Source organism: Camelina sativa, chromosome 11, assembly GCF_000633955.1.
Source record: "Camelina sativa cultivar DH55 chromosome 11, Cs, whole genome shotgun sequence".
Lineage (NCBI taxonomy): Eukaryota > Viridiplantae > Streptophyta > Magnoliopsida > Brassicales > Brassicaceae > Camelina > Camelina sativa.
The window spans coordinates 5,354,709-5,364,695 of NC_025695.1; the positions used below are offsets into that span (position 1 = coordinate 5,354,709).

A 9,987-nucleotide genomic window follows, 5' to 3' on the forward strand; every position below is an offset into this window, starting at 1 on the left:
GGTTATATTCGGTTAGTTTTGGTTATATTTGGTTTATTTGGTTAATGTTAATATAATTTATGTTAGTTATGGTTATTTATTTAAATAACCAAACCGAAACCGAACCGAAAGAAACCGAACCGAACCGAACCGAAATTTCAAAAATATCCAAATGGTTACTATATTACTATATCCAAAATAACCGAAACCGAATACAACCGTACCGAAACCGAATGGTTAACCGAATGCCCAAGCCTATTTACAACAATTTTATACATTAGTATCAGTATGTTTATATAACAATGGTTTAATGTTTAATTTAATCATGTTTTCTAAAATGGTTTAGCTTTTTTTTTTTTTTTTTTGGCCCAAACCCTAAAAAAATGGTGTGGCATGCTAAAAAGAACAATAAAACAGCATCAACGCTCTGCGCCGCGCTCTCTCTCTCTCTCTCTTTCTTCTCTCTTCCTCTCAAACTCTCTCTCAGGTAAGCAAAAGCCTTCTCAGATTCAATACTTCTTTCGCATTGCTAGACGTCATCATTGTTCTTCCTTTTTCCAATAGCTCTGTCTTGATTGATAAAACTTAACTCTCTACGTATTTGTAGCAACTTTACCATCTAGATTAAGTTGTGTGCTGATTCAATCTGTAATACTTTGTTGCGTCGAGTTGATTGCCGTGTGTGACAGTGATTTAATGGTTTCTTTTTTGCAGTTTCTTCAGAACCGACTCTGTTTGTGTCCTTTCCTTTTTACCGTGAACGAAAGATTCGAGTGATGCAGCAAGGTGACTCTGTGTTGAGCTTGAGGCCTGGAGGTGGTCGTGGAGGAAGTAGACTCTTTGCCCCACGCTCTTCCTTATCTTCTTCCTCTGATCTTACCAATGGCGGAGACGCTCCTTCTTTTGCCGTTAAGGTTGATAAATCCTCTGTTTTTTTTTTTTTTTGTTGTTGTGTGTTGATTTTTTTATTGTTGTCACGTTCTTATGAGTTAGATGAGCTGTAAATTTTGAAGGGTGTATTCGTTCTTGTGGTATTGAATTGGTTTGTGGATAAAGTTTGGATCTTTTAGCTGATTCTTATTGGTTGAGAGTTACTGTTTTTTTGTATGTTGAACATCATGCAATGTGTCCTAATTCTTGGTGGGGCGCTTAAACAATGTGACCTTGCTGTAAATGTGGACATAAATCAATACTTGTAGGCTTTTTAGGTGGGCATTCTATTAGTTTTTGATGCTCATAAAGGACCTACATATATACTACTGATGTACTATTGATTTGAGCTCACTCGTTCAAAATCTAATCTTGTTTTTCATCTGTCGTTTTGAATTCTGAGGTTGAAGTTTAATGACTTGTATATGTTTTGTAGAGAGGAGACTCACGGTTTGAGGGTCGTGCGCTTTTGAGGTTCACCCGAGAACAGCTGCTTCAGCTTAGAGAGGTAATTACTTGCTTTTCATGCATAGATTAGTCAATTTGCTTTTTTGGTTTCTATGTTTTACTCAGAGAGGTAATAATTATGTGGTATGCTCTGAATTAACTGTCTCATACTGGTTAGCATCCTTGAGGTCCAAGATGATTCTTGATGTAGGTTCCTTATGATTATATACCCTTGAACTTAGTCATTAACCATTTTTTGTTATGCAGGCGATCCAAGTCTCTGATGAAATCCTGAAGCTCAGTCAGGAGATTTCATCTGATCTTTTTGGCGAAGAGCAGAGCTGGAGCCACTCAGAAAGTAAGGTGAGTGGTTTCCTCTTCCCCCTCTTCCCTCTGTTTTTCATTTTATTGTCTACATTTGTCGATAAACCAAGGACACTTGACTAATTTATTATGTTACTAGCATCAGATTTTATACCCTCCTTGTTTGTTGTTTTCAGCTTGCAAATCCACTCCAGAATCGTTTCACAGAGCCTGACAACCGCGATTGGCACAGTCGTGCACCAATAGCTTCCCCAAGTAAAGAAAAGTCAAGGGATGACCAACGCGAACCTAGAAATGCGCATACTGGATCAATTCAAGGAGTAAGTGTTGACTATTCTGACACTTTATTGAGACAATACCTTAGTTTTCTTTTGTGTTGTTCTGGCTTGTAACTAACATGATAACTTACTAAAACAGTCTGGCCCTCCTCCTGCCCTGGTGAAAGCAGAAGTCCCATGGTCAGCTAGAAGAGGAACGCTATCAGAAAAGGACCAAGTCCTCAAGACCGTGAAAGGGTATTACATTCTTCATGACTATAATGAATGTTTGTCTTTTTGTTTTGGAGTATGTAGCTAACTGATTCATCTAATTCTACTTCTCTCTAGTATTCTGAACAAGCTGACTCCGGAGAAGTACGATCTCCTCAAAGGTCAATTAATTGACTCTGGAATCACTTCTGCAGAAACTCTAAAGGTATTCCAAGTTCCGTGTGCATTGTCTTGTTTGTAACTCTCTTTTCATGGCCTGATTTTTTCTTATCTCTAAACGCAGGGAGTGATACAGCTGATATTTGAGAAGGCTGTACTCGAGCCCACATTTTGTCAGATGTATGCCCTTTTGTGTTGTGATATCAACGGAAAGCTCCCTTCGTTTCCATCGGAGGAAGCTGATGGGAAAGAAATAACATTCAAAAGAGTGCTATTGAATAATTGCCAAGAAGCATTTGAAGGCGCTCACATGTTGAAGGAAGAAGTCAGACGGATGACTGATCCAGAGCAAGAAATGGAACGAAGGGACAAGGAAAGAATGGCGAAGCTACGAACATTAGGGAATATTCGTTTGATTGGTGAACTTCTGAAGCAGAAGATGGTGCCCGAGAAGATAGTTCATCACATCGTTCAAGTATTGTGACTCGCACTTTGCTTTGGTACCTTTAGTGTATTGCATGTAATACTTCTGTAGAGCTCATGGTAAACATGTGTCTGGTTACAGGAGCTTTTAGGACAGGACAATAAAGCATGCCCAGGGGAGGAAGATGTAGAGGCTCTCTGTCAGTTTTTCATCACCATTGGGAAACAACTAGATGAGAGTCCAAGATCACGGAGTATAAACGACATTTACTTCTTGCGTTTAAAGGAACTAGCTATGCATCCGATGCTTCCGCCACGCATGAGATTTATGGTCCGTAATGTTATTGATCTGCGAGCTAACAAATGGGTACCAAGGCGTGAGGAGGTAGGAATTTTTAGTACCTGTTCTTATCTGTAATGACTTACAAAATTACCTATCTGTACTTACGTTTTGTTCTTGCTGTGAAAATGGCAGATGAAAGCCAAGAAAATCACTGAGATTCATTCCGAGGCAGAAAAGAATCTTGGGTTGCGCCCTGGTGCCATGGCGAATATGAGAAATAATAACAATCGTGGTGGTGCTGATGCCAGTGGAGCTGAAAATTTTGGTTCTGGAAACTTCCTTGGACGTTCGGGTACTGGAGGAATGATGCCCGGCATGCCAGGCGCTAGGAAGATGCCAGGGATGCCTGTAACAGATGATGATGGTTGGGAGATGGCACGGTCCCGTTCCATGCCCAGAGGCAATAGGCAGAATCCACACCCCGCTGGGCGTGTGAAGTCTCCGGTTATCATTGACAAGTCACTGTCGTTTAATTCAAGGCTGCTACCTCAGGGAAGTGGAGGTATTTTGAACGGTAGACCAAGTGCCCTTTTGCAAGGTAATGGTGCTCAGTCGCCTAAACCTGTTCCTTCCCCGACCAGACCAACTGTGGAGAAGCCACAGCCACAACCACAGCCACAGGAGGTGGTTCTTCCTACAGCTACTAGCTTGAACACAGGAGAGCTAAGTAGAAAGACCAAGTCGCTTTTGGAGGAATATTTCAATGTCCGTCTATTGGATGAGGCACTACAGTGTGTAGAGGAACTGAAAAGCCCGTCTTACCATCCTGAGCTCGTCAAGGACGCTATCTCCCTCGGCTTGGACAAGAACCCGCCCTGCGTTGAACCAGTGGCCAAACTCTTGGAACATCTCGTCTCTAAGAACGTTCTAACTCCTAAAGACATAGGGAACGGTTGTCAGCTTTACGGGTGTATGCTCGATGACATTGGGATCGATCTACCAAAAGCGCCTAACAACTTTGGGGAGATCCTTGGTAGTTTGGTTATGGCCAAAGCATCGGATTTTGAGTTGGTGAAAGAGATTCTAATGAAAATGGAAGACGAGTGGTTCAAGAAAGCAGTCTTGGAAGCTGTGATAAGGAGTGTTAGTGAGTCTCTGCTGGCTACGCAAGCAGCTGAGGTTGAGGCTTGCCGTAGTTTGGTGTAGGTTCTTTCATCTCAACAGATCAGTTTAAGGCCTACGCTCCCCGGAAACAAAAAACAGGTTAGATCTTTCTTGAAATCATTTATATTGAAAAATGTTAAGTATATCATACTTGTAATCGAGATTAGATTCAATCTTGTTACTCTGTGCTGTTTTTCTTGATTTGTGTTTTATATTTTTGGTGCCTTAGTTCATTTTTGTTCAAGATGAGGAAAAAGAAGGGAATCTGTTAAATTGTACTCGTTATTTGGAATGAAAAAGTTTAATTTACATATCAAGTATATTTTTTTTACACGAAGTTAATCGAAGAAAATGTGAGTAGTAGTTAGTAAGATTTGTGTTTTAATCGACCATGGATCGTGGCAAAATGTCTCTTGCGACAGAGATTTCCCCAAAAAAAAAACATTAATGAGCTGTCATGTTTATCTCTCATCACAGTGCCGCCTAGTCGTTGGAGGATCTCGTTCTTTTTGGTTGTGTGCACGAAGTAGAGAGTGAACCCCTCTTTCCCCATGATTCTATAAATTACACACACACACACACATAAGTTCAAAAACAAGATAAATATTATTTTCTTCAACTCATTTTAATTGAAAAAGAAGATGAGGACTCCTTCTCTTCTTGGTTGGTTCTTGATCATCTCCTTATTGTTACTCTCTCAATCTCTCATTATTTCATGCGATACTTATGGAAGCAAGATCGTTCCTTTGGGTCGGAAACTAGTTGAACATGGAGAGAACGCGGATGAGTCTCACGGTCAACACCATGATCACCTTCGAGTTTTTGTGAGGAAAAGCAAAAGCAAGAAGAAGAAGAAGGACAAATCAGCAGCCACTCGAACTCTTCTCTCTAACCCATTTACCTATGTATCTACTGTTGTAACTTCCTTTGTTTTAGTGCTCGCCGCATTCTAATCTATTTCACCAAGATAATAAAGCTTGCGACTTGTTGTTTTTTTTTTAACGTCAAATGGCTTGAGTTTGCTTGTTTGTTTGACTTTGTGTTTGCGAATGAGTTTTTGTATTCTTTTCCGGCCAAGATTGAGTTTGTAACTCTTGTGGTTCCACAGTTGTCTTTTTTTTTTTTTAAATGAATAATAACTAACTATCTTCAAGAATTGTGATTACGGAGGAGAAAGACAGTAGAAACTGCGAACATAAAAAAAAAAAAAAAAAAAGAAAGATAAATTATTAATCTTTTATCAAATTTATAGGTTTTAATGTATGTTAAACCAAAGCTAATGAGAGCGGACATTTGTTAAAATGTATGTCGTGTGAGTACATTTGTATGAATTCGTATAAACATCTCTTACTTAAAATGTATGAATACTCTAAATAATTGTCACAATGATAATGGTCTCAGACAATTTTTAGTCATTGGCACACAAACTACATGCGACTACTTTTTGTTTCTAGTCTACCACTACTAATACTAACAACCATCAATTCAATCAAATTCAGTTACAATTAGAACTAACATGGAATACTAAAACCACAAGGCAAACCATTCACAATTCTATTTCAAATAAGAGAACGACAAATACTAATAATAAGAGAACCATTTGGCATCAAAGCCTTGGTATCCCATTATTTTATTAGATTTTGACGCTCGGAAATTTTCTTTGCTGCTGGCCAAAAAAAAAAAAAGAGGGGTGTACTTTTCTTTGGTAATAAGAATAGTTATAGTTATATACACAACATTAGAGACACGATTTAAAGAAGAAGTCAGTCATTTTAAGCGATTAATAGTTTTACTACCTAAGTCTAGCGATATAAATACTAATTTGTTGCACACAAAATTCATCCCATCTATCTGATTTCTTTCTTCAGTTTCTTTGGATCAAATACATATGTATACACAAATGAGGACTTCACTGACTTTTTCTTGTTCGTTGATTATATTCCTATTGTTACTCTCTCAGCCTTTGGCAAATTCATCTGAAAATCAAGAAAGCATATCCCAAGTACTGACTACTTGGGGACGAAGGCTTGCACAACACGGTGACTCCAATCCATTAGATCATCGTGACGACTCTCTTCGTTTTTTCATGAGGAAAGTTCGTGTTGGTGGTGGTGGTCGTCGTACTCACCGTCGTGTCCCTAGTAGTGGCCATGGTGGCGGTGGTGGATCGTCGGCTACTTGTCGACCTTCTCTCTCCATCGCATTGCGTTTTGGTTCTACGGTCTTGAGCTCTATTCTATTGATATTCTTCGCATTCTAGTTTAACCTTTTTTTTTTGTTATGTCTTTATGTTCTATAGTGTGTATCTTGCGAGCCTCTTTTTTCTTTTGTGTATTATTTTGTTCATATTGTTGTTGTTCTAGATCCTTCTTGTTGTGTGACACGATATAAATCAAAATATCTATTAATTGGTGTGAATAGTGTAGATTTGTGATTGTAATCGAAAGCTAATAAATCATTTGAAAATTCTCCAATAAATTGTTGATAGGATGATAATTTAAGAAAACCTTTCATCACATCTTGACATTCTAATATTTAGGTATAGTTGGAAACAGCTTGTAAACTAATTCTTAATATATTAAATGTTTGGTATATTCTTTTTCGGTAATTATATGCCACGAGAAGAAATAAATATATTTAAAGATCAATCTTTCAACCTATATATATATATATAAGCACGCACGAACAATACTTGGTTCACCCCTAGAGGTGAACCTCTTCATTCACCCTATTATAAAATAAGGAAATAAAATCTATATGCATTATTATAAAATTAAAAACTTAAACCGCTTTTTAATAAACTCAAACCGACATATAATTTCGTTCTACTTGTAAAATCTAAACCCTAACCATCTCATTTGTGAACCCAAACCGACATATAATATCGTTCTAATTGTAAAATCTAAATCCTAGCCATCTCATTTGTAAACCCAAACCGACATATAATTTCGTTTTAATTGTAAAATCTAAACCAAACCAATATTTAACTTTCCTTAATTAAAAGTATACAGAAATTGTTTTCTTAATTTGTTTTGCTTTTTGATTTAATTTAATTTATTTTTTAAATGAAATATTAGATGGAAGATTTTGATTGGCTGAGAGAAAAGGGGTTCACTCGTAAGGGTGAACGTAAGTATTCTTCCCCAGGCAGTTTGAAAGTGGTTAACCACGCTTAAGAAAAGAAAGAGTAAAAACAAATGTTATTTGTGTGATATGGAGATATATTAAACAAATTTATGTAAACTAAAAAAAAAAAACTAGTCGCATGTAAACCAAGAATAAGTCAATTTTTAAACCAAAAACAGAGTAGGGTTTTCATTGCTCAGAGGAGATATATAAAGTCGGCCTCCCCATTTCATTACACGAAACCAAAAATAAATTAACTAGGGAACTGAAAAAAATCTAGTTGGTGGGTCTAGGAGTAGCCCATTCGACACCAAGTATCAGATTATCATAACCATAACCATTTAATTTGTTAATTGCTCGCTGCGCGTCTTCTCTACTCACAAAGTTGACAAAACCGAAGCCTCTGCTCGTTCCAGTCTTCTTGTCCAAGGCCACATAGGCTCGACTCACATCACCAAATGAACGGAACAAATCCATCAAATCAGGTTCACGCGCGTCTTCAGACAAGTTGTTCACACGTACAGAGTTCTCGTCGTTCCTCCTCCTCCTCATGTTTGAAACAGCAATGCTTTTTTCTGCACCTTCTCTCATGCTTGGTGGGACATAGGTAGCAACCTTGTCTGTGCGAGCTGGCGCAGTCCACTTAGAAGCTTCTGTTTGATCTATAGAGGAATGGTTATTCTCAGGGCATCTCGCTGTCCAGTGCTGACCTTTCTTGCCACAGTTCCTGCAGATCATAAGGACCGCACCAGGTTTACCCAACTCTGGTGATGCCTTTGTTTCTTCCGCTTTGGTACCTGAAATATCAAAAGAAAATAATGATTACCTAACAGTAGAACCAAGATATTTGTTTACAAGCAACTTAAAACTCGGATAGGACTAATATTTTGGTGACTAATACATAACGTCAGTAGCAAGTTAACTGCTACTAAAGCAAATTCGTCTTTAGTTGATCAGATATAAACCCTACAGATCTTAGAACACATACATAGATAACCCTACCAAAGCCGTAAACGTCATATACAAAACCTAAAGAAAATAGTTTGGTCAAAACCCTAAACGTAAGTAACAAGTTATCGATTGCAGTTGATCAGATATAAACCCTAGCTACATGCAAAAAACTTAAAGCAAACTCAGTAGATATCCGAAGAAAGAAAACATACCAGACAAAGCCTTGGGACGTTCCAAAAGAATCTCCTCCGTTGAAACCGTAGTGAGGCGGCTACCACCGGTATCATCATCATCATGAACTGCATCGCCAAACTTAGCCCAGGTGCGCCTCTCCGCGATCCGTTTAGACCTAGCCCCCATGCGGACACATGTCCGGACGATGACCTTGCGGACACGTATGGTGGTCATAACCTTTGCCATCTTGTTATCTTCCGTAAAGAAGTACTTTATGACTTTCTTTATACCATTCTTGTCAGGCCCGATAACTTGCTTCGGCGGAAGCAAGAAATCAAGCTTCTCATCGTCCTCCTCCATCTCTCCCCACCGAACCTTGTTCGTTTTCTCCATCATTCTTTCCTTTGTGATGATCATGATTGTTTAGTTTCTGAATGAGAGAGAAAGATTTTGCCGCTTTATATAGTAAGAAAGAAAAACCTCAAACATAGTTCTAAATGGAATCGGAATTACAAATAATATACACGTATCCATCTATTAATTTATTTAATTAAATTTTTTGTTTATATAGTTCCCATAAATATTTTCAATTGTTCCTTTTCATGTGGATTAGGTGTACCGAAAACTTAACTATTATACAAATTCCTTCTTCTTTTCTAGATGGTTTATCTTCATTACAAGATATAATTTTACAACATTCAACATTTTTTTTTTCCCTTAACGATATTAACGCTCCTTTTATTTTCTGTTTGTATTAGGCATAAGTCACATAATTAACTAGATTTTAACATGAACACTGCGGGACAATTTTTTAAAAAATAATACTCCCTCCGTTTCATAATATAGGATGTTTTAGAGGTTTTTCTTTGTTTCGTAATATAAGATGTTTTCAACTTTTTAAGTAACTTTTAGATTACTTTTATATTTTCTTATTATTTATTTTATGCAGTCTTGTTTATGATTGGTTGGACTTTTTGAAAGTGATTATTTCTTAATCTGCGTGCTTTCACTCAAAACATCTTATATTTTGAGACGGAGGGAGTAACGTTTTAATTTTTGTTGTTTTTTATATTTGGTTTGTTTTGTTTAATTAAATAATAATTTTGTTTGGATTGTCAATTATTAGAACAATAATAGGAGGGGACATAAATACATAAATATGTAATTTATAAGCTATTGTCGGATTAAGTCACANGTAGTGAGGCGGCTACCACCGGTATCATCATCATCATGAACTGCATCGCCAAACTTAGCCCAGGTGCGCCTCTCCGCGATCCGTTTAGACCTAGCCCCCATGCGGACACATGTCCGGACGATGACCTTGCGGACACGTATGGTGGTCATAACCTTTGCCATCTTGTTATCTTCCGTAAAGAAGTACTTTATGACTTTCTTTATACCATTCTTGTCAGGCCCGATAACTTGCTTCGGCGGAAGCAAGAAATCAAGCTTCTCATCGTCCTCCTCCATCTCTCCCCACCGAACCTTGTTCGTTTTCTCCATCATTCTTTCCTTTGTGATGATCATGATTGTTTAGTT

At 37.8% G+C, this 9,987-nt stretch overlaps 4 protein-coding genes across 4 annotated transcripts; 3 read left to right on the forward strand and 1 right to left on the reverse strand.

Annotated features, from left to right (window-relative positions):
* On the forward strand, window positions 358–4,514 carry LOC104721772 (eukaryotic translation initiation factor-like). The gene is made up of 10 exons (XM_010439840.2): window positions 358–466; window positions 694–893; window positions 1,346–1,417; window positions 1,624–1,719; window positions 1,857–2,000; window positions 2,098–2,195; window positions 2,286–2,373; window positions 2,452–2,802; window positions 2,893–3,135; window positions 3,226–4,514. The coding sequence occupies exons 1-10, from the start codon at window positions 373–375 to the stop codon at window positions 4,237–4,239; spliced, it is 2,400 nt and encodes a 799-aa protein (XP_010438142.1). The 5' UTR covers window positions 358–372; the 3' UTR covers window positions 4,240–4,514.
* On the forward strand, window positions 4,671–5,353 carry LOC104721773. Its single transcript, XM_010439841.2, has one exon. It carries the CDS (start codon window positions 4,839–4,841, stop codon window positions 5,148–5,150), a length of 312 nt encoding a protein of 103 aa, XP_010438143.1. The 5' UTR covers window positions 4,671–4,838; the 3' UTR covers window positions 5,151–5,353.
* On the forward strand, window positions 6,098–6,457 carry LOC104721774. The gene has a single exon (XM_010439842.1). The coding sequence runs from the start codon at window positions 6,098–6,100 to the stop codon at window positions 6,455–6,457; it is 360 nt and encodes a 119-aa protein (XP_010438144.1).
* On the reverse strand, window positions 7,600–8,895 carry LOC104721775 (eukaryotic translation initiation factor 3 subunit G-like). Its single transcript, XM_010439843.1, has 2 exons — window positions 8,487–8,895; window positions 7,600–8,120 (listed from the first exon to the last, which is right to left on the reverse strand). The coding sequence occupies exons 1-2, from the start codon at window positions 8,863–8,865 to the stop codon at window positions 7,600–7,602; spliced, it is 900 nt and encodes a 299-aa protein (XP_010438145.1). The 5' UTR covers window positions 8,866–8,895.

Coding starts and splice junctions, on each gene's coding strand:
- LOC104721773 (XM_010439841.2), top strand. CDS start 4,839: ATGAGGACTCCTTCTCTTCTTGGTTGGTTCTTGATCATCTCCTTATTG.
- LOC104721774 (XM_010439842.1), top strand. CDS start 6,098: ATGAGGACTTCACTGACTTTTTCTTGTTCGTTGATTATATTCCTATTG.
- LOC104721772 (XM_010439840.2), top strand. CDS start 373: ATGCTAAAAAGAACAATAAAACAGCATCAACGCTCTGCGCCGCGCTCT. Junction 467..693: donor CCTCTCAAACTCTCTCTCAG/GTAAGCAAAAGC, acceptor TCTTTTTTGCAG/TTTCTTCAGAACCGACTCTG. Junction 1,720..1,856: donor GGAGCCACTCAGAAAGTAAG/GTGAGTGGTTTC, acceptor TGTTGTTTTCAG/CTTGCAAATCCACTCCAGAA.
- LOC104721775 (XM_010439843.1), bottom strand. CDS start 8,865: ATGATCATCACAAAGGAAAGAATGATGGAGAAAACGAACAAGGTTCGG. Junction 8,121..8,486: donor ACGTCCCAAGGCTTTGTCTG/GTATGTTTTCTT, acceptor TTGATATTTCAG/GTACCAAAGCGGAAGAAACA.